The 24447-nt window shown below is 34.8% G+C and overlaps 1 protein-coding gene and 1 long non-coding RNA gene across 2 annotated transcripts in view; one reads left to right on the top strand and one right to left on the bottom strand.

Moving 5' to 3' along the window:
• LOC6052745 (eye-specific diacylglycerol kinase) overlaps positions 1-24447 on the bottom strand; it is a 106423-nt gene that overhangs the window by 28990 nt on the left and 52986 nt on the right. The window contains 4 exon segments of the mRNA XM_038249192.1: positions 699-873; positions 939-1021; positions 1092-1312; positions 6695-6824. Coding sequence (XP_038105120.1) covers positions 699-873; positions 939-1021; positions 1092-1312; positions 6695-6824 — 609 coding nt within the window.
• LOC119765410 lies at positions 2911-3413 on the top strand. The gene is made up of 2 exons (XR_005276702.1): positions 2911-2972; positions 3071-3413. It is a non-coding gene; the product is annotated as an uncharacterized LOC119765410 (long non-coding RNA).

Genomic DNA, 24447 nt, shown 5'->3' on the forward strand with positions numbered 1-24447 from the left:
TAGGTTGGCCAATTTCTGGAGAAGATTATTTTGTGTCATTAACAGAATAGGCCGATTTAACAAGTTATTTTGTGACAATATTTAAATTTACACATTAGTTGAACGAAAATTACTTGCTTTTACAACGTTCCAAGTACAGTTCTCAAAGGCTTCAGAGTAGTTATCTAGAATTTCAAGTTTCAAGTTTCAAGTTTCAAGTTTCAAGTTTCAAGTTTCAAGTTTTTAGTTTTTTCAGTAATTAGTTTTCATTAAAATTATTTTTATTTTTAATTAATTTATTGAAATTATGTAAGACGTAATAAATTTAGGGTATAATTTCTTTGAACTCTCCTCAATTAGTCACCCTAACAGTTTCCATCAATGACACCCTCCATATTTCAACCATCCCAGACAAACCATAGAAAGAGCAACCAAAAGTCGTTTAGCTAAACGGTTTCGGTTTCCACATTCCAATCCAATCCCGGTCTACCAGAGGTACGTATTCGACGACCACGCGCGCCATTTACTTTGCTTCGTCAATAATATTTGATTCGATACCATTTTTGCCGGTTTTTCCACTCCACTTTTTCCTTTTCCGTTTGGTTTGTGTGCAAATCATCAGTCACTGATGATGCTCGATTTGCTTGCGACAGCGAAATGAACACGAGTTAACGAGTCTTGTTAAATGGCTATACAGAAAAAAAAGAAAGAATACTCACACCACCCCATCCGAGGGCCCGAGCCAGGTCGTTTCCGGTTCCCAGCGGAAGCACTCCCACCGCCGGTGGAGGCACAAAGTTAATCTGGTCCAGCACGGACAGAACCCAACCGACGGTTCCGTCGCCACCGCAGGCTAACACCCGCAGCTGGGGCACCTTGCGAAACATCTCCAACCTTGGTGGGAACAAACGTTGTTAGTTTTTTTTGGGTAACAAATTTTGTTATCATTCGAAACGTACCCCATTTTTGGTCCCCCTTGCGTCAAATCGAACACCTGCCGAGGGTTTAGCAACCACTGGAACTTTTGAAGCAATTTGGCACCCTGCAAGCGAAGAAAAAACAAAATTTGTTAACAACAACAAGCTCTGTTCGCCTTCAACCTCCCCACTTACTTGATTTCCGCCCGATTTCGGATTGATAAACACCAGCACCGGCGTAAGGTTTGCCGTTGGGATCGGCTTGATGACGAACGTGCGCGGCTCCTTCGGCATCGACGGCTTCTTGCCGGCCTTCTTCTTCTTTTGGGTGGACTTTCGCAGCGACGACTTGAAGCTGCCCTTGCGCGGCAGCTTGACGATCCACGACGGCGGCACCACGATGCTGCGGTGCGTTCCTGAGAGGGAGAAAGGATGTTTGTGAGTTTCTAATCAGCAATTTCCCACGAAAACAGCATGATTCGAAAAAAAGTTCTCCGCTCAGGCTCAACATTTTTCTGGGGGTTCCTTGGCCGAAATAATTAGACCCTTATTTTTTTTGCAATTTACGTCGATTTTCGCAAAAACCACATTTTTCAAAAAAATCATGACTTTGCACCATTTCAACCGTTTTTAGCTGCCTTGAGCGCAAACGAAAGGGTATTAGATAGGCTTTTAAGGAGGAATAGTTAAAAGTTTCAAATATCCAGCCTAACATTTGAAAAGGTCAAATGAAAACATAAAATGTTTTGATGTTTTCTAAGTCTCAACCAAAAAACCCATCTTTTTCTAATATCGATATCTCAACAGTTAATGGTCCGATTTTCAACATTAAAATATGAAACTTTCGTGAAATTTTCCGATCTTGTCGAAAACAATAAATTCATTTTTCTTAATATAGACTGACATTTCGAAAGGGCGTAGTATTATTTTTTTGGCATTTTTGAAATGTTAGTCTTGATTTAAAAAAAAAATAGAAAAAAACAGAATTAGAGACCGCCAAGACCAATGGTTTTCAAGCGCATCTTCTCGTTTTAGTTTTTTTAAAAATCCGATGGTCAAATCACACAAATCTTAAAAATAACCTTTCCATCAAAAATTTGAAAAAGAGCAAAAGAGTCGTTCAAAAGAGCCGCTCTTTTTAATGAGCGGCTCCCAAAAAGGAGTGGTTTTGCCCACCTCTACTCTAGACTAGAAGTATTTTTGTGTTCTTGTTGATTTAGTTTTTTTTCTACTGATTGCCTGAGTTTGTTATACTGTTTGGGGCACTAGCGTTCTGATGGTGAACATCCAAAATGTCAAAATCGCGCAGTAGCACCAACTTTAGAAAACAAATGTGGCTGTCATACCATGACACACTTCTTTCGGAATATTGGTACCACTGCGTGATTTTGACATTTCGGGCGTTCACCATTAGAACGCCATCTTCGCTTAAAAACCTGGATACTAAAATACCCAAATTCAAATTCTCTCTTATATCTATTCGGCCTCCGTGTTTGGAGCACTAGCGTGTCCCAACAAATACTTTCTAACACAGTCAACAGACGTAGCAGCCGGAACAAAACAATTTGAAAATCGTGTGTAAAACATGGCGGGTGATATACTTACGCCATCTCGTAGTCTTTTGCAACTTGCAAGAATAAGCCTGAATGTAGACTGCATTACTCCACAGCTTTCGAAGGAGCCGCATTCTGATTCTCACCAACTTGACTTTGATGATGCAAACTTTTTATTGTGCGCGCATACTGCTTCAGGAAACTGTCAAAAGCCTTACATCGGGCCTGCTCAACGTCCGGCCCGCGCAAGGGCATTTCAGTGAGCAAAAGAGTTCCTCAATTTTGCCCAGAGTAACGAGAGTTTCTCAATGTTCCTCTGAGTTACTCCGGTTGCTTTTCACCATTCCCACCTACATAGATCAACCTTGTGTTTGAAAAAAGTGTGTGTGTCGTTGCTAGGGGTTTGTTTATTTTGAAAAATTTCTGGGGAATCTGTTGCGGAAAAACTCCGGAGAATAATTGTTGGAAAAGGGATTTCCGGTTCCAAAAAGTAGCCAAGTGTGTAGCGGTTTTCCACTGTCAGGTGTGTCTCGAGAGTATTAACTGAAGTATTGCGTCAAGTGTAGTAAGATGCTAGGAGCTTGTCACGGAAAATGTTTTTTGTAATCTGTCCATCTTCAGATTGAGCTGCGCCTGAGCCCAAACGCAACCGCATCTTCGACGCTGAGATATCGCTGCCCAAGCGATGTAACCTGTTCCCTGAGCAAGTCGCCCAGAATAAGAGCAACAACCCGGTGGAAGCGCTTGTGTACTGAAAAATTAAAGCGAGACAACAACCGACACCCAATGCATCCAGTCCCGAGACGGAATCCCCCCCTGAAAGGCTCGTTCCTCGTCGTTTCCACCTACGCGCGATTCCAGGGTAGCTCCGGTTATGACGGAATTTCGATCTCTTTGGCCACCAGAGGAGCCAATCGGTGTGCACATTTATGTTTTGTGAAAATATAAAATATTTTTTTATATATTGTTTATTTTATTTACTTGTTTTGTTAGGAAAAAAGGACATTATCATATTACGCACTCGTTCTGTGCAGGACAGCTAGAGTGGAACTTATAATCTCAAAAACAAATCGTCTTCTTTGAGTACATTTATCGCTAACCTATTAGCGTAGCCAATTCATAAATCCACGGGTTCCTTATCAGCGTGGCAGATACTTTCGTACTTCAGCAGTCCATCTCCTTCTGCATCCGGTAAACCTCGGCAACCGCCGTACGCTAACACTTGGTTGATTCCGCCTTTAGAAGCTACAGAGTTAGCCCAAACTGCTCGATGAATCCGTACCAGGGACGACGAAAAACTGGAAAAATCTGGCCCACACTTTGAACAACGGTCGTGGGCCCCCGACGCGGCCAGCTGACCCGGCCGTAGGGACTTCTTCTCCGTGTTTTTTTTTCTGATGATCGAAGACAACGAATCGTCAAACGAAACAGGTAAACAGTAAACAGTGTGTCGCAAGTTTGACGTAGTCATGGTTGCATTTACCAAGGTATCGACAATGGGGTGGGAATTGAAAAACTCGGGAAGAAGCTGAGAAACTCAGAGTTACTCCTAGAGTTTCTCACTGAATTGCCCTTGGGCCCGCGGGTCAGATCCGCCCCGTGAAGCCATTTCATCCGGCCCACGACGGCTTTTTAAAATATTTCTATGACCGGCCCTTAAGGCTGTTCATGAAGTATTAAATAAATAAAATTATTGCCTGAATTAAAAAAACAAGCTTGAGATCAAATCCTAACATATTATAAGAACATTCTTCATGTTTGAATTTAATTCTTAAAATTTTTATATTGATATTTTTTAACTAAAAAAATTGTGCAGGAAAACATAATTATCCATTTCGTAAAATTGTGAAATTTATGAAAAAAACTTGGATTGTTGTCTTAAAATTTGCAAAAAGAGACTAAATGTTATTTCTTTCAGTTTTGACTGTGTTTACTGCAATTTGAAGGTTTTTTTTTCTATTTTCTTTTTTTTTAAATAAATAAGTAAGGAAAACTAATGTATTTTTCCAGAACAACTTTTTTGTGATAAAGCTTTTTTTAAAAGCTTAAAAATCAAATTATTCATACTAAAAATAGATCGCTGGAAATATTATTAAAATATTGAAAAATGTAACAAAAACTTCAAAAAATTGCAACGAACATTGAAATTTGAATGATTTTTTTTTATAAGAATATATATATCAAGGTATTTAATTGCAATTGTCAAAAACAATATCAATACAATTTTTAAACAAGCAAAAATTAAAATAAGTCGAATAAACACATTTTTGAATGTAATCTTTCTTTTACATTTTTAAAATCAAGGTATATGAATCATATTTGCATCACTAGTTCTTTTATGTATTTGCTTTAAAAGAACCCAATCATAAGAAAATTGAAAAAATGTGTTTACTTTTTCAACTTTCAAAAAATCAAATTATTCGCTCTACAGCATTGCCTTGGCGTTCTCGATTGCGAGATTCCAACTCGAAACTAGGTGTCCGAAGGTTTGGTTGTTGAGGCAACTGCAAACCTCTTTTTACACCTTACACCCAAACGAAAAATATATCTCAAAATCTGCAACAGTGAATTTGCTGCAGAAAATGTTATATTTTATTACATTTTTTGCAGCAAGCCCATAGATCATTTTTGCCCGCGTGTAAACACGTCAGCGATCTGCAGTTCTCACCAACACATAGAATGCTGGCGCGTCCCCGAGTAACAATCTAGAGAGAACATTATGTTCGCGCTCTGTCCCTCACCATTCATCAAGCGTCCATGGCGCGGTGGTAGCGTGTCGGATCAGCAACCTAGAAGTTGATGGTTCAATCCTCGTTCTGTTAAGGTTTTTTTTCTGCAATACAATCAATCTGCCGTCGGTAATGTCGATAATTGTCGGTAACGGGCAAAAATGTCATACCCCTATATCGCAAAAAATGCATGAGGACAGTTTTCATGCAGATTCTGATATACTTTCATGCTGCCATGCATCAAAATCATGCGACCGCCGGTTGGGTGTAGCTTCCATCCACCCCGGGATTCGAACTGACGACCTTTGGATTGTGAGTCCAACTGCCTACAAGCGACTCCACCGAGGCAGGACCCAGGGAGACGACTCCTACACCTGGACGGAGCTAACGACCTAACCTTTTATCAAATATTAATTCCGGCCCGCCACTGCTTCAGAAAAATCAGATCTGGTTGGGCACCCCTGCCTTACATTAAGCAGTGGTGAATTAGGTGGTGAATTTAAAATTGCAGAGGGGAGTTTCTGATCATTTGTGAAACAAATTTTTGTCTGTGATTTAAGTTTCTAGATTTGGTTCTTTGTTTGTTTTTTTTTAAGATGTCTGATGTTCAGATTTGATGTACCGTCAGTGGGGGTGACATTGGGTTTGGGGGGTGAGATCGAGTCAAAGTGATTTTTTACGGATTTTATCATTTCTCAGATTCTTCTCAATGAAACCGAATTCTGTTAAATGGGTTGTGTAGGGGACATCTTAAGATGACTTCGCTTAAAAATCTCGTTCCTAGAACAAATCCTGTTATTTTAGCAGCTGTCTGAAGTTGAGGCACGTTTTTGGCCAAAAATGACCTCTCGAAAAATCATTTTTCTAATATTTTTGTTGGAATTGCTCGAAAACTACCCAAATGTTTTCAAATCTCTACTTCAAACAAGAAACACTGCTGGATGACTTGTTTTTACCATATCGTTGTATTTGAGCATCATTTTAGTTTCATTTGACCCAATGTCACCCCCTCTAAGGGGTGAGATTGGGTCAATTTTCAAACTATTGGCATTTAAGGTAGTGTTCATCAAAATCCACCATATTTTGGGAAAATGTAGTAAACTATCTAAGAACAAATCTACGTTGAAAGATATTCGATGTTGTTTAAATTGTTTTTGTTTTAAAGAAATTACGAGAGGTGTATCGTTATTTGACCCATAGTCACCCCCACTGACGGTACTTTAAAAGTTGCAATTCTATGGTCAATGCCGTTCTACTTTATCATTCCAATTTAAACCCCTTTTATTTCCAGGTTAGTATTTTAATCAGGTAGTGCTACAATTGTAACAAACAAGCAGATGCATCTCCTAGATTTCCCAGAACTAGCCGTAACAACGCATTCCTGCCGCTCAATCATATTACACCTTTCCAACTGCAATTATAATCCCACAAATCAACGCACAACATTGTTGCCGAAAGGCTCCGATTACACCGCCGGGCTCTTACACCCCCCGTCCCACACCACATGTCTACTCACCTAGCGTGCACTCCTCGCCGATCCGTTCCGGGTTGAAGCACGCTTCCTTGTTATGATATGATGATTTACACCAGGCACATGATAAAGCAACAATTTCCTTAGAACTAAACGAGAGCTTCGCTTGGAGTGACTGCAAAAGAGAGGTGGAAAAGTGAAAAGAAAAGTGGAGAAAATATAATTAATTTTGCAGGGTCGGTACTCTACAATTCCGGTAGAGTGGGGGAAAAACAAGTGCAGTCAGAAGAGCAGAACTTAAGGTATAGCACATGAGAGCAAGGAGAAAGCGCTGAGGTTAAGAGCCACTTCGCGGGAAAAAGTGCAAATCCATGTTCTGCGGTACGTTGTTAGTTTTAATTTATGTCTTGAATCTTTTTTTTTTCCTCTTTTCTTTATAACTCATCGTTTGATTCGCGGGAAAAGCCCCCTCGCATGGCACACGCAATCGTCATAAAATGGAAAATAAATAATAAAGAGAGCCACCATTTTCCCTTTTTTTTGCGACAGTGGCGCCGCCACCATTTAGAGCGGTAATAATGCGAAAATGAATTAATTATTCAACAAAGCGTGTCCCCACAATATGGTGGCTTGGCCGGGACAAATTGAGTTGGACCAAAAAAAAACCCTCTTTCGTTTTGTGAATTAATTATTGGTGGATTGTTTTTGTTATTGTACACATACATTCAGGCGTTGGGGCGATAATTGGAACGGAATTTACATATTTTATGATTGCCCGAGTAATCCATGTAATTAAAACGAACTTCTGGTGTAAAAGAAATTATAGTTGGCTTGATAAATGTGTAGCAAGTAAAAAAGTAGGTATATCGATTATGTCTTTTTTATGCATTTAAAGTAACGTAATCCATAAAATTTCTTTAAAATCTTCCTTGAAGACAAAACTTACGGGAAAAGTCAAAAATACACAAAAAAAGAAAACTGAAAGAGACAGAAAGTAACTTGTGTTACTTGCTTTTCCATGCATTTTCTTGTCTTTTCTTGCCATGCTTCGTGTGATAATTCAACAGTCATTTCGATTATCACGTGACACTTTAAAAACAAAAACCTTCCGACAGCACCAGCATAAATTTCACTAATTTATCAAAGGTTTCGCAATGCCCATTGCGCGATTTGTTCGTCGCGTGGCATTTCGCAATGAATCAAACGGGCTTCGCTGCCATCCCTGATTGCACGTGCACGTGGAAATGGTGTGCATTTAAGCTTTTCCTTTGTTCCACACTGTCTGTTGCGAGTGCATTGACGGGATGAATTATTATGCTTCTTAGTTCTTTGTCGTCGAGCTCGATGCTGCTGGCTTTTATTATCCTTGGGGCGTCGGGAATCTTCTGTAGTTTAACGATACAGAACGGATTCGAACTTTTTAACGATTCCATAGGGAATAAAAATGTGAAAGCGGAGTTGAGGTTAATGAACCAGGCCACCTTATAAAATTAACTTGCTATAAAAATAACTCATTTTTATGCTGGTTTTGTAGTTGGCATTGCAACTGATGGTTGCCCAACTATGTGACAGTAGCGTGGTTCACGTTTCTATGAAAAAGACAAAAGTTGTTATTTTGTCTTGCATCAACCGGAATTTCGTTCTTTTATGTCTCCAGAAGCACTCCTGAAAATTTGAGCCCATTTGGAGGTCTAGGAGCTCCAGTTTTAATTTGAAATTTATGATTTTGATTCCATGGAAACTATCTTTTTACATTGTATTGGGATTTTTTTATAAATCGATGAAATGACTTGATTCTTATAGTAGGAGATAGGTTTTGAACTGGGGAACAACTTTGTAGAACATACCAACATGCTAGGAAGTGACCCTTTAAAGATACAGATACTTTTAGATGGTGGCTGGCCCCTTCAAAAGCCACTATAAGAATCAAGTCATTTCATCGATTTATAAAAAAAAAATCCTAATACAATGTAAAAAAAGATAGTTTCCCATGGAAAATAAATCAAAATCCCATATAAATTTCAAATTAAAACTGGAGCTCCTAGACCTTACCAAATGGGCTCAAATTTTCAGGAGTGCTTCTGGAGACATAAAAGAACGAAATTCCGGTTGATGCAAGACAAAATAACAACTTTTGTCTTTTTCATAGAAACGTGAACCACGCTAATGTGACAGTTGGATGTATATTTTAGAATTTTAGTATTTTAGTATCTTAGCATCTGTTATCTAAGCACTAAGCATCTACATCTTAGCATCTTAGCATCTTTACATATTTTAGCATCTTTAGCATCTTTAGCATCTTAGCATCTTAGCATCTTTAGCATCTTTAGCATCTTAGCATCTTAGCATCTTTAGTACCTTGTTAATTCTTTCATTCTAGCATCTTAGCATCTTTAGCATCTTTGCATCTTTAGCATCTTTTAGCATCTTAGCATCTTTAGCATCTAGCATCTTTGTATCTTGTGTTAATTTAGCATCTTTAGTTACTTTTAGCATCTTAGCATCTTAGCATCTTGTTAATTCTAGCATCTTAGTATTTTAGCATCTTGTTACTCTTTAGTAATTTAGCACAGCATCTAGTATTTTAGCATCTTAGCATTTAGTATTTTAGTATTTTAGTATTTTAGTATTTTAGTATTTTAGTATTTTAGTATTTTAGTATTTTAGTATTTTAGTATTTTAGTATTTTAGTATTTTAGTATTTTAGTATTTTAGTATTTTAGTATTTTAGTATTTGATAAAATTGACAAAATTGACAAAATTGACAAAATTGACAAAATTGACAAAATTGACAAAATTGACAAAATTGACAAAATGGACAAAATGGACAAAATTGACAAAATTGACAAAATTGACAAAATTGACAAAATTGACAAAATGGACAAAATGGACAAAATTGACAAAATTGACAAAATTGACAAAATTGACAAAATTGACAAAATTGACAAAATTGACAAAATTGACAAAATTGACAAAATTGACAAAATTGACAAAATTGACAAAATTGACAAAATTGACAAAATTGACAAAATTGACAAAATTGACAAAATTGACAAAATTGACAAAATTGACAAAATTGACAAAATTGACAAAATTGACAAAATTGACAAAATTGACAAAATTGACAAAATTGACAAAATTGACAAAATTGACAAAATTGACAAAATTGACAAAATTGACAAAATTGACAAAATTGACAAAATTGACAAAATTGACAAAATTGACAAAATTGACAAAATTGTCAAAATTGACAAAATTGACAAAATTGACAAAATTGACAAAATTTACAAAATTGACAAAATTGACAAAATTGACAAAATTGACAAAATTGACAAAATTGACAAAATTGACAAAATTGACAAAATTGACAAAATTGACAAAATTGACAAAATTGACAAAATTGACAAAATTGACAAAATTGACAAAATTGACAAAATTGACAAAATTGACAAATTGACAAAATTGACAAAATTGACAAAATTGACAAAATTGACAAAATTGACAAAATTGACAAAATTGACAAAATTGACAAAATTGACAAAATTGACAAAATTGACAAAATTGACAAAATTGACAAAATTGACAAAATTGACAAAATTGTCAAAATTGACAAAATTGACAAAATTGACAAAATTTACAAAATTGACAAAATTGACAAAATTGACAAAATTGACAAAATTGACAAAATTGACAAAATTGACAAAATTGACAAAATTGACAAAATTGACAAAATGGACAAAATGGACAAAATTGACAAAATTGACAAATTGACAAAATTGACAAAATTGACAAAATTGACAAAATTGACAAAATTGACAAAATTGACAAAATTGACAAAATTGACAAAATTGACAAAATTGACAAAATTGACAAAATTGACAAAATTGACAAAATTGACAAAATTGACAAAATTGACAAAATTGACAAAATTGACAAAATTGACAAAATTGACAAAATTGACAAAATTGACAAAATTGACAAAATTGACAAAATTGACAAAATTGACAAAATTGACAAAATTGACAAAATTGACAAAATTGACAAAATTGACAAAATTGACAAAATTGACAAAATTGACAAAATTGACAAAATTGACAAAATTGACAAAATTGTCAAAATTGACAAAATTGACAAAATTGACAAAATTGACAAAATTTACAAAATTGACAAAATTGACAAATTGACAAAATTGACAAAATTGACAAAATTGACAAAATTGACAAAATTGACAAAATTGACAAAATTGACAAAATTGACAAAATTGACAAAATTGACAAAATTGACAAAATTGACAAAATTGACAAAATTGACAAAATTGACAAAATTGACAAAATTGACAAAATTGACAAAATTGACAAAATTGACAAAATTGACAAAATTGACAAAATTGACAAAATTGACAAAATTGACAAAATTGACAAAATTGACAAAATTGACAAAATTGACAAAATTGACAAAATTGACAAAATTGACAAAATTGACAAAATTGACAAAATTGACAAAATTGACAAAATTGACAAAATTGACAAAATTGACAAAATTGACAAAATTGACAAAATTGACAAAATTGACAAAATTGACAAAATTGACAAAATTGACAAAATTGACAAAATTGACAAAATTGACAAAATGGACAAAATGGACAAAATTGACAAAATTGACAAAATTGACAAAATGGACAAAATGGACAAAATTGACAAAATTGACAAAATTGACAAAATTGACAAAATTGACAAAATTGACAAAATTGACAAAATTGACAAAATTGACAAAATTGACAAAATTGACAAAATTGACAAAATTGACAAAATTGACAAAATTGACAAAATTGACAAAATTGACAAAATTGACAAAATTGACAAAATTGACAAAATTGACAAAATTGACAAAATTGACAAAATTGACAAAATTGACAAAATTGACAAAATTGACAAAATTGACAAAATTGACAAAATTGACAAAATTGACAAAATTGACAAAATTGCCAAAAATGATATAATTTAAAAAAATTATAAGATTGAAGATTGGTTTTCAGCAATTTTGTGAACCAAAACAGAACAGAAGGATTCGTTAAACTGTGCCACTCCTTTGTTCCAATCCAACTCGTTAGTCGATTCTAGCAACTTTTTCATCGACTTCAATCAACTTGAAATAAACCACGTGTTCTCGTTTTCAACGGGGGACGCAGTACTTGCCAAATTGATCATCGATGCAGAAGGAACAAAAAATATTTCATTTCGCTGCGGTTTGAAATTAATATCCGCACTGAACCGTAAAAACCGGGAGTTTCTGCTACTGCACTCTTGGCGCGCGCTCACTTGTCGCATGACTTTTTACGACTTTGGCGATCTGGAAAGTGTTTTTCCGCGCCACTACTTCCACGAACCAATACATCGCGAGCAAAAGTGTGTCGATAAAGCGCTGACACGGTCGTTAATGGGGTGGTTGCATGTGTGTGTTGCGCCTTTGCTATAGGGTCATTAAAAAGTATTTACTGGTTTTGAGCGAACATTGCACGTTTTGGACTTTATGAGCTTTGTAATGGACTTGGACGATATTTAACTGCCAAAAAAATGTGCTCAGTTTAAAGACGCAAAAGCATAGAATATCAATTTCTCATCCTTCATTCACACTATTTCCATTTTGAAAGTAATGAATCTTCTCTGTTCTCCATTCAGTAGCCAATCTTCATCAAACCGGAAAAAAGTGAGTGTTCCCATGAAATGGACAAAAGATTGATGATTTACTTGGTGTACGAGTTTTTTCCTCCTTTCCAGAAACTTTCATTCAATACTGAGAAACTGAACTTGATGATATGCAGAAAGTTTTCCTCATTTTTTTGTTGTTGCTCCTCTCTTCTTCGATGATTGTGATTTATGGCAAAGTTTTCACTCACTTTTGTCAGCAACAATGTGCTGCAGAGTTGAGAATATGATGGGAGTTGGCAAGAATTGGATGAAATCCAATAGTTGAAAGTTTCGAGGATACGGAATCGAGTTGTGTTATTCATTGCTTCTTGTTGATGTACTCTGCAGGTTAAAGTTTGATTATGATAGGAAAGATATCTGATTTCGGCTACGATTTAAATTTATATGAGAAAGTAGGCTGTTATAAATGTTTGGTCATATCAAAAATGAAAAATTAATCTTGTTTGAAGTCTCACAGAATTTCCTGGGTGATTTTTTTTTATTTCCAACGTCTTTTAAAAGCTTGGGATAAAAGCTCCATGTCAAAAAATGTTCGGAAAATTCCTGCTTTAGCATTGGCTACCATCCTTTACATTTTTCTTTTCCTTCAACTTTGCCTCGCGACAAGTGTTAGGATTTACAACAACAAAAACAACATCGGCAACAACTGCACTGCAAAGATCGCAGATAAACCGTGGTGCGAGCGCTGCTGACAAGAAGAAGAAACGTCATAAAGAAGGAAGTAAGAAGAAGAGTAGAAAGCACGTGCCACGTGGCAAGGATGCAAACGAAGCAAGATATTGTTTCTTGTTATCATCGTTGTTGCTTTTGTTTTAGAGGTAAAGGTTTTTTACTTGTCTTGTTTTGTTTTTTTATATGCATGGGAAGTTTTGCATTTTTATTGACGAAGTGGAAATGGATACTGTTCTGTGGGAAAACATGTTGTGTTTTAAAATCAACTTTTCTTATGGGGCAATTCTCTGAGATATCGGTCATTCGTTTTTTTTTAAATCCTGCTGAAACTTTTTTGGTGCCTTTGGTATGCAGAAAAAAGCCATTTTGCATCATAAGTTCGTTCGTAAAATTTTCCACACAAATTTGGCAGCTGTCCATACAAAAATGATGCATTAAATTTAAAAAAATGTATCTTTGAAGGTATTTTTTTTTATTGATTTGGTATCTTCGGCAAAGTTGTAGGTATGGATAAGGACTACACTGAAAAAAATGATACGAGGTAAAACATTTTTTGGTGATTTTTAATTTCACTTTTTGTCACTAAAACATGATTTGTTCGAGTTATAAATTTTTGTATCAATACTCATGTTTTCAAAAAAAATAAATATTGGTCGCAAAAATGTTCAACTTCATGTTTTGATGTAAAATCGAATTTGCAATCAAAAAGTACATTAGTGAAATTTTGATAAAGTGCATCGTTTTCAAGTTATAGCCATTTCGAAAATAGTCGCAGTTAATAATTTTTCAAAATTAGTGCCTATCAGGGTTGTGGGTCTCGTGGCGCAGGGGTAGCGGCTTTGGCTGCCGATCCCGATGATGCTATGAGACGCGGGTTCGATTCCCGCCTTATCCACTGAGCTTCTATCGGATGGTGAAGTAAAACGTCGGTCCCGGTTTCTCCTGTCTCGTCAGAGGCGCTGGAGCAGAAATCCCACGTTAGAGGAAGGCCATGCCCCGGGGGGCGTAGTGCCAATAGTTTCGTTTCGTTTGCCTATCAGGGTTGTTAAAATATCAAAATATCAGCTCTCAGTAACTACAATTATCCCGCCTGAATATTCATGCCTCAAATACAACTTCTCTTCTCATTGAAACTCTCAGCGCCGAACATAGCCGAACACGTTTTCGTGTTTAAACACTCGCGATTGACATTTTCCTTTTATCTCTCTTTTCCGCTTCCACGATCATCCTACCGTAACAGCGTTTAACCACAAAAGCCTACACAAAACCAATTTTGCAAACGCAGTTTAACGGGACGTTATGCTTGGTCGTCTCCTCTCGCGTTCTTTCATTGCAGTTTTCGAAGCGATTGAGAGACTCAGCGGTGAGAGCGCAGAGTCGATGAGAAGGGAAGGATTGATAGAGAGAGAATGACATCGCTGGGAATCACGAGACACAAGAAGAGATCTCACAAGCTATAGTGACGGCTGCTATACTCTCGGATGTTTTTGGTGCAAAGATAATCAATTGATAGCTTTTCTATCACTCATTTACAACACTGGTTGAAAATTTGTTGCGATTATTTGAAAAATCAGAATTGATTCAAAAACTCATAACTCGGTCAAAGATTTTTTGCCCGTTCTAGAAATTGCTGGAAAGTTTTTATTTGATGTTCCCTAAAACATATCAGAAAAAAAAATTAAAATAGTGTTTTTTGCAACTCAAGTTTAAGTGACAAAAAGTGAAATTAAAAATCACCAAACATGTTTTTACTGTAAATAATTTTTTTCAGTGTAGTCCTTATCCATACCTACAACTTTGCCGAAGTCACCAAATGGATCAAAAAATTCCTTCAAAAGATACAGATTTTTTAGTCTTCAGATATCAGTTTTGTATGGACAGCTTCCAAATTTTTATAGAAAATTATATAGACAAACAAATGATGCAAAATGTGTCATCCGGATTAAAAAACACAAAAAAAAAATCGAATGACTGAAATCTCAAAGGATTGTTCAGAGGTACTTTTTTTGCCAAGATCGCAAGGTGGTTAAAAAATTGAATTTCAATCATTATACCTATTGATTCTTTTCTAATGAGCTCACAGATTTTTTAAATATAAAAAATTATTCTCAAAATGCATCTTTCTCAATTTTCGAAGTTTTTGATATGTTAAGGCAGTTTAAAAAATAAAAAAAATCTGGCAAAGTATCGAATAAAAATCTGGCAGACGAAAATTTAACAATTCTGCTTATTGAAAGGCAGGAAGGATATGAATAAATTCAAAAGTTTGTAAAATTCACACAAGCTTTTTTTAATTTTCAATTAAATTTATGTTCAAAATGAGCATATAGTGATAAATCTTGCAAAATCTGTCAATATTTGGCACACAGAAGGATGAATCTTTATTCTGGCTGACACTTGAAAAAGCTTGCATTCCCAGATTAATCTGGGGACAAAAAAGGCGTGAGTTAACCCTTTACTGCCCCTTTACTGTGTTCATGAGGTCATTTTGAGCAACTTTTGTTCTACGAAAAACTTTATTTCTCTTGTTTTATGTTTTTCTTGTTTTATTTTTAGTATTTTAATTTGCATTTATCTTGTTTAGTTTATTTTTGTTTTTGATAGTATTTGGCATATTCTACCACCTCCTACCATTACATTTTGCCTTTCTATTTTTTCATGTTTTGTGAGTCACTTTTCAATTTTTTGCTTGTTTTCACATTTTCTGCTATAAAATAGCACCATTATCATTTAAATTGTAAAAAAATGCGTAGAGGCATAGTCTGGGAAAGTACAAAAATTACTGCATACTTCTTTTTACTGAAAATATAGGAAATGTTAGTAAAAAAAACACAGCCAAAGTTGACCTCTAAAAAAATTCATTTTTAAAAACATTGGCAAAGTCACATAAAACAAGTTAAACTTCCAATCCTGATATTATCTTAAATTTTAAGAGTACTTCTTTCAATTGCTTTTTATAGATCAAAAATCGGTTAGAAATTTATTTTTTAGCGATTTTCAAGATCGAAGACCGTCTAAAGGCGGGGTTAGGTTGTAGAGGGTTAAGAATGATGCAAAATCTGACACAAGAGTTTAATTTTTTGAAAAAAAAAATGATAATTTTTGAAAAATATTGAAGAAATGGATATGCTAAACTCCATTTTTTTAATTTAATTTCAAGTTTTAAATTCTAAATGATTTTACAATTTCTTTGTGAAGCGCGTTGTTTTCAAGTTGTAGACATTTTTAGGCTAAATTTGTAAAAAATGTTCAATTTTTGCAATGATATTTTTTTCTGAAGGAAAATACCGCTGCAAATTTTTTTGTCAAAATGATGAGATAATTTGTTTTTTTTTCTGTGTAGACTTTGATGAACTGCTGGTTGCTGCTGTCTCTTGAAGATAATTTCTCATTTTATAGCTGACGATATTTTGGAAACTATTGGTTTGATTTCTAGTATAAAAATGAGTTCAATTGTCTGCTGTTTCAATAAATAAAATATTTTTAATAAAGGGGAATCAACCCTAACATTTGAAAACGTATTAAATAAGTATTTTTAGCACCAGTATTAAAAAATGATAGGCTTGATCTAAACAAATAATAATATTTCAATCTGAAAATGCCTATGACATGAAAACGGTGCACTTAATAAAAAAAACGAAGTCTTTCATAATTTTGAAATTAAAAACGATTTAAAAAATTGTATGATCATAAGTTGCATTATTCCAAAAAAACATTAGGTTTCATAAATTCAAATTTCTACTATCCTGAACTCTGTAGCAAAAGATACATTTTTAACAGCTAAGATTTGCACCTAACAATATCAACAATTACGAAAAATTTAAAATACGTATTTTGGGAATTTAACTATTACTAAAAAGGACAATAAAAAAGGTTTTTTTTTTAATTCTTAATCCTAACCTACAACTTAACATCAAATTTTGCAAACATCTCGTCTCAAGATACAGATTCTCTTCTTTAAAAATTTACATTTCTAAGACTTTTTAATTGATTTAAAATCGTCAAAAGTTATTCTGTTTGTAGTTTGTTTTGTTGAAGAAAAAAAGATCATCATATATTTTAATCAAATTTAGTTACAAACAAATTCAAGCTGAAATTTCAGTCGACAGCTTTCGCATCCAATATTTTTTTGCCGTCCTTCAAAATATAAATAACAAATCACGTTGCGTTGCGCTTCCTTCCCTCCTCCGGAAATGGAATCAGTACAAAGTGGTTGTTAAAACGATCCCCGAGTATCACACCAGCAACACCGCTGGCTGGCTGGTTGGCTGTGCTTCCGGAAGCACATCAAGGAGCTCGACTTTGAGTACAACGGCAAAAAAAAAACGAAACTGAAAGGTTAAAAAAAAAAGACTCCGAATGAATAAACTTGTCGAGGATTATTTCCATCGGATAAAATAAGATATCATAATATTTTATTTCGCCTGCTCGCTCTTCACAGTGGCCAGCTCGGTGCTGTTGTTGTCTGGAAGAGGAAGAACGAACTGTTCTCCCCGCCCGTCCTAATCTTATTTCACCCTCCGCCCTCTCCCATGACACTGAGGATTCCGCTCCTTGGGCAACATTGTTGATTGTTGTCAGTTATAGTCTCGTTAATGTACTTTCTCTACCCGTTTTCCTGCTTAGGCTAGAAAAAGGGCTGATGGAAAGTGTTGTGAAACGGAAAAAAATAAATTTTTGTAAAAAAATTGAACTAGCACGAAATGGTGCAACTTTGCAACATAAAAAACTTGTTTGCAACAAAGATGTTGCAAATAGGTTTCAATTAGGTTACAAGCCGTTATTGTTGGAAAGCTGAAATTCAACTTATCACAATTTTTCTACCAGTACTGTATCGTTTGGGGGCAGAAGAAGAAACCTGGGTCCAACTGTGGACATTCCCTGGCGAAATAAAGTGGTTGTAATCTATCAAACTCTCTCTCTCTCTCTCTCTCGCTGTCTGAGCTGCGTTCGCAGCCGCCCCATGTTAGCAAAGCCGGAAATGGTCCGTTTCTGACGCCCTGCCAACCAGGGACGACGGTGCCCCGGATGGTGCAATTTGTCTTCCTCCGACGACGAGCAGTGCGTTCCACAAGGTAATGAGGGATGGCCAAGGTGGGTTGGGTTTCTCTTAAAGAATGGAAACATTGAGGGTTTTTTTTTGTTGTTGCTGAAGAATTTGTCTCCAAATCCGCAGGAAGATTGATTAATTTGGGTAAATTAATCTTCTTTTGTTGAGCTAACACGAATCATTTCCGTAGATTTGTCACTTTTCAAAATTTTTCGAACCGGATCTCCCCAGATGACTCAATTGCGCGCAAATATAATCGACCCATCGAAATGTTAATCACTAGCAAATAGACTCACGTCCAGCCAGAATACGAGGAAAATTTGCATTTCCGAGCCCTTGTTGAACATGCCAAAAACAAAAGGTCCTTGTGCCCTAAAGCCAGGAATCGACGGCGACGACGTGCTCGATACTCGGGCACAGGACGCAAAATAAACGGTAATAACATTTAACGAGAAAACGAAAATCTCCATAATTGGGATAATTATGTAGTCAGTACACTCGCGGGGCGAACACAAGCACACAGCTGATACTGGGCCGTGGAAAGTTGGGTGGTTCTGAAATTTAAGTGTAATGATAATGAGGTGAACTTTACAATTTGAAAAGCCCGGCAGAGATTGTGAATTTTGTTTCGTAGACAAGCTATTCAGAAACAAGTTTTGTGACTTTGACGGATTTAGAATCGATAAAACAGGGAAAAATTCTGTAAAACTTTTAGTAGAAGTGCAATTCTCTACAAAATCGGTATTTTTTTTTGTCAAAATTTCACTGAGGTACTTTTTGTTTGCAAATTCGATTTTACACCAAAAAGATGAAAAAAAAATGCGATCAATATTTCGATTTTTTTAAATCAGTATTGTTTCAAAACATCAGAACTCGGTCAAAAATTTTTTGCACATTCTTGAAAATTTCGATAAGTTGGTAGTTGATGTCCCTCAAAACCTATAAAAAAATAAAAATAAAATAAAAATTGCTTTTTTTTTGGGAAATCAAGTTTTAGTGACAAAAAGTTTAATTAAAAATCATTTTTTTTTCACCTTGAATCATTTTTTTGAGTGTAGTCCTTATCCATACCTACAACTTTGCCGAAGACAACAAATCGATCAAAAATTCCTTCAAAAGATACAGATTTTTGAATTTTCATGCATTATTTTTCAAAAATCATAGTGAGTTTATTCATATCCTTCCTGCCCTTCCACTTGCAGAATTGTTAGATTTTCGTCTGCCAGATTTTCCCAGATTTTTATGCGATACTTTGCCAGATTTTTTTATATTTTGACCTGGTAACTCTGATTCCAAAAATCTGTTTTGAAATGTAGAAATGCTGAAAAATCTCTGGTGTATTTTTCTTTAAACTCGAGATGTCTTCATTGGAAAATGTATAATTTTCAAGAGAAAGGACATATGTTTTTCTCTGTAATTTTTCCCACTAAATCTGAATTTGCCCACAGAATTTTACCAAGGTGTCAAAATATCGATATTTGGACATACAGTGGACTCTCCCGTTATCAAATTTTAAAATAATTAATCAAAGCATGCTACCTGAAAGGACTACTGAAGATTCTTTTGGACAACTGGAGCAATATTGATATCGAGAAGATCGACAGTCGACTGTATTTTGAATTTATATGATAATTTTACATAGAAACCCAAAATCTTAATGGCTGTATCTTCGGCCTTTAAGTCAAAATCGACACTCATCCGCGATAACCTTAGGTAGATAGCCATTTGCGTCCCAAAAATTAAAAAACTTTGAAAACGATATAAACGATGAGAAGCTTAGAAAGCTCTTATTGGAATCCAATGTACCCTGTTAAATAAACTTACGAAATCACGAAAAATTAAGTCTACTTTTAGGCGATTTTAGGAGCACATGGGAAACAATTTCATTTTAGTCGGATAAATGTCCTATGTCACAAAAGTTTTTGCATAAACATTGGACAATTATGCACAGATCGGCAGGGCAAAAGAAACTGAAAAGCTACGATATCTTACATGTTGTAGGAAACATCGGTAGACAAGCTACTAAAAACGAGTATATCTCGAGCCACAAAATATATGCGCCAGCATTCTCGCGCTAGTATTCGAAGCTCAACTTGACAACTTGACAAATTGTCGACGAAGCGTCAAAAATCGATGCAGTGTGATTTTTTGACGATTTTTCCGATTAAAATTCATGCTGAATCGTAATATTTACGAAGATGAAAATGATGTCTAGCCATAAAGTAAAACCTATGGGTAATTCTCTACCAACTCACACGAAATCGGGAAAAGTTGCCCCGACACCTCTTCGATTTGCGTGAAATCACGAATCCGAGGTCCGTTTTTTGATATCTCGTGACGGAGGGGCGGTACGACCCCTTCCATTTTTGAATATGCGAAAAAAGAGGTGTTTTCAATAATTTGCAGTCTGAAATGGTGATGAGACGCCCGATTTGATGGCTCACTCAGAATTCCGAAAACCCGTATTTTTTATCGAATAAGACACTAAAAAAAATTAAAAATTCTCTCATTTTCCGTTATTCGACTGTAAAATTTTTTGGAACATGTCATTTTATGGGAAATTTAATGTACTTTTCGAATGTACATTGATCCAGAAGGCTCATTTTTTCATTTAGAACAAAATATTTCATTTTAAATTTTCGTGTTTTTTCTAAATTTGCAGGGGTATTTTTTAGAGTGTTACAATGTTCTACAAAGTTGTAGAGCAGACCATAAAAAATGTTGATATATAGACATAGGGACAAAAGTTACCCCTTAGGACAAAGTTTCACGCAAATCGAAGAGGGGTCGGGGCAACTGCTGTGTGAGTTGGCGGAGAATTACCCCTCTACATTTGTTTAGTAAGAAAGGCAAAAAGTAAATCGTTCTAAAAATTGATCGGGATTGCCGATAGAGTTCAAATTTGTTTCAGATGCTCACTCATGGTCTGTACTATGAATGTAAAAAGAAATTTCGGACAAAATTAGAAACGAAAAAGGTTGACGAAGGTCACCAGGTGGGCTTTTACCATTTTTGAGGGATTTTTTTTCTTATACAGTCATCCCACATATTCGGAACACCCACAAATTCGGAACACTTTTATGATAATTTGTCAATAGCATGCCAAAAGTTGCTTTTCTGTCGACCTTACTATTTTTAGAACCTTCATTTGAACATTATCTTGCTATTTCAGTAGTAAAAGTAGGACTTTTTGAACAAAAAACTTCATTCCAAGACTATTTTGTCCAGAGCAGCAAAACACTGCCTCCAAATGGCCTGTTTCATAATCGTACCATTTTCAAAATCGTACCATGGGATTTGAACACTTTGTTCGAGGTTCCCATTTTCATGAACGCTTGTTCACGATTTTGGGAACTCTTTTTTCTCCGTGTAGAAGCAAGCATCTGAAGGAAACTCGATCTATATTTAGACTTTCAATCCCGTCAGGCAAATCAGGGATCGTATTTAATATGAAAGATAACATATTTCAACACTACGGATCAATTCACTGCTAGAGTGTAAACCTTCTGATGGCCGACTGCTAGCGTCCCAGACCACCAATCCAGAGGTGTGAGTTCGAATCCCACCTGATTCATTTTCGTTTTTGTTCACCGTCCGGGATTTGATCCCTGAACCTTCTGCTTGTGAGGCAGAAGCCGTAACGAAATACAATAGAAGAATTATCGGAATTTATTTAGGTTGGAAAACAATAATTTTTATTTTGCCTTGTGACATAAAAAAGAGATTTTGAGTGTTCAGCAATATTGGCGATTTTGCCATTAATAAAAATAATAATAAATGGTTTCAAGGCGGAAAAATTTCAAATGAGAAAAAAATAAATTTGTGCAGATTTTGAAACCTGAAAAGCTGTTACAATGAAAGTAGAGTATTTTTGTGAGACATTTGCGTTTGAAGTTTGAAATATTGAATTTAATTACTTTAAAATCCTACAGACAAGAATCATGAATGATCAAAAAAAGGAACCTTTGAAAAATTGGAAATTTCGACACAATTAAGGTGCCACCCCACGCTAAATCCCACCCATATTATCCCAGTAGTGGCCACACCTGGGGGCGGACGGTAACCAGCGTAAAATTCCACGTTCCTGCCACGGGGGTGGACATTTGGTTTTGTTCAACAATTTTCCCAACACAATGTTCCTCAACCCCTTTTCAACCCGGCCGGTTTGGCTTGGAATTTATTAAGCAGAAATGTAGCAGGTCTAAAAGTGAATATATTTAGCGAGTTTGCTTGGAAAACGGAAACAGAGAAGGAATATTTTGCAAGCTCAAGGAAGTAGGCAGGACTTGGAAGCAAAAGCAAGCACAATTGAAAGCAGTTGAGAAAAAGTACAGATGGCCATTGAAGTGGTACAAACCATTCGCATCAGACGAGGTACGGTTACCTTAAAGTAGTGATTATCCGATTGCTTTAGGGTCGGTTTTTGAGAGAAACAACACGTAGAAGGGAAAGTTGATTTTGATAAAGATTGGCGTGTTAATTGTGATCGATTGTTTTTGTTTGATTGTTAATGTGTAGAAATATGTTATAAATGTATTAAAAGTGTTGAACAAAGACATGCTTGAAAGTTTAAAATAACATTTCAAAGTAAAATACATAATTTCATGCACAAATTAAAAAAATAAGCGCAAATTTGAATAGGACATTCGAAACAGGACCAAAAACACAAAACAACTTGTTTTATTGATTCGATGATTTATTGGTTTAGTGAAAGTACAAGAAAACGGAGAATCGGAAATCACCTCAAAAATGCTGTGTTCCAATTTCCTTCCAACTTCACTCACTGACGCTTAATTATGGAAACCTAATTAAACATCCTTTTTCTGCATTTCCAAGCTGAGCAAAAAAAAAGTCCCTCCAAATTCAGACCAAATCAGCGTGTAATTACCAAAACTCTTTCCCTTTTCGCATCCCTCAACAATCACAAAAAATAAAAGAGTAAGCTGAACTGGGTCACAAATTTCGGGAGGGTGAAGTTGCACTTTAAGGGCTTTATTTCGGGCAAAGTGGGAGGCAAATGGCGATGAATGAATGACGCAAGTAAAAGTTGAGCTCTGGATTAAGTGGGAGGAGGGAAAACCGTTCTGCACTCGACGGTGGAGTTCCGGATCATGTCTTCATCACAGTTTTACGACGATTTTCCCGTTCCATGCTTCTTCTTGTTCCCATTTTTGTGGTTGCCAGAAATGGGTGGTTACATTCTTTTTGGGAGAATTTTTAGATGAGCACTGTGAAAAAATAATAGTCAAATGTGATAAATTGTATCATTTCTTTCAAAATTGTTGACATTTTTGGCAAGTTTGACAATGTTGATAATTTTGACAATGTTGACAATTTTGACATTTTTGATAATTTTGACAATTTTGAGAATTTTGAGAATTTTGAGAATTTTGAGAATTTTGAGAATTTTTGAGAATTTTGAGAATTTTGAGAATTTTGAGAATTTTGAGAATTTTGAGAATTTTGAGAATTTTGAGAATTTTGAGAATTTTGAGAATTTTGAAAATTTTGACAATTTTGACAATTTTGACAATTTTGACAATTTTGACAATATTGACAATTTTGTCAATTTTGTCAATTTTGTCAATTTTGTCAATTTTGTCAATTTTGTCAATTTTGTCAATTTTGTCAATTTTGTCAATTTTGTCAATTTTGTCAATTTTGTCAATTTTGTCAATTTTGTCAATTTTGTCAATTTTGTCAATTTTGTCAATTTTGTCAATTTTGTCAATTTGTCAATTTTGTCAATTTTGTCAATTTTGTCAATTTTGTCAATTTTGTCAATTTTGTCAATTTTGTCAATTTTGTCAATTTTGTCAATTTTGTCAATTTTGACAATTTTGACAATTTTGTCAATTTTGTCAATTTTGTCAATTTTGACAATTTTTTGAGAATTTTGAGAATTTTGAGAATTTTGACATTTTGAAATTGAATGACAATTTTGACAATTTTGACAATTTTGACAATTTTGACAATTTTGACAATTTTGACAATTTTGACAATTTTGACAATTTTGACAATTTTGACAATTTTGACAATTTTGACAATTTTGACAATTTTGACAATTTTGACAATTTTGACAATTTTGACAATTTTGACAATTTTGACAATTTTGACAATTTTGACAATTTTGACAATATTGACAATTTTGACAATTTTGACAATTTTGACAATTTTGACAATTTGACAATTTTGACAATTTTGACAATTTTGACAATTTTGACAATTTTGACAATTTTGACAATTTTGACAATTTTGACAATTTTGACAATTTTGACAATTTTGACAATTTTGACAATTTTGACAATTTTGACAAATTGGACAATTTTGTCAATTTTGTCAATTTTGTCAATTTTGTCAATTTTGTC

Source organism: Culex quinquefasciatus, chromosome 1 (genome assembly GCF_015732765.1).
Source record: "Culex quinquefasciatus strain JHB chromosome 1, VPISU_Cqui_1.0_pri_paternal, whole genome shotgun sequence".
NCBI lineage: Eukaryota > Metazoa > Arthropoda > Insecta > Diptera > Culicidae > Culex > Culex quinquefasciatus.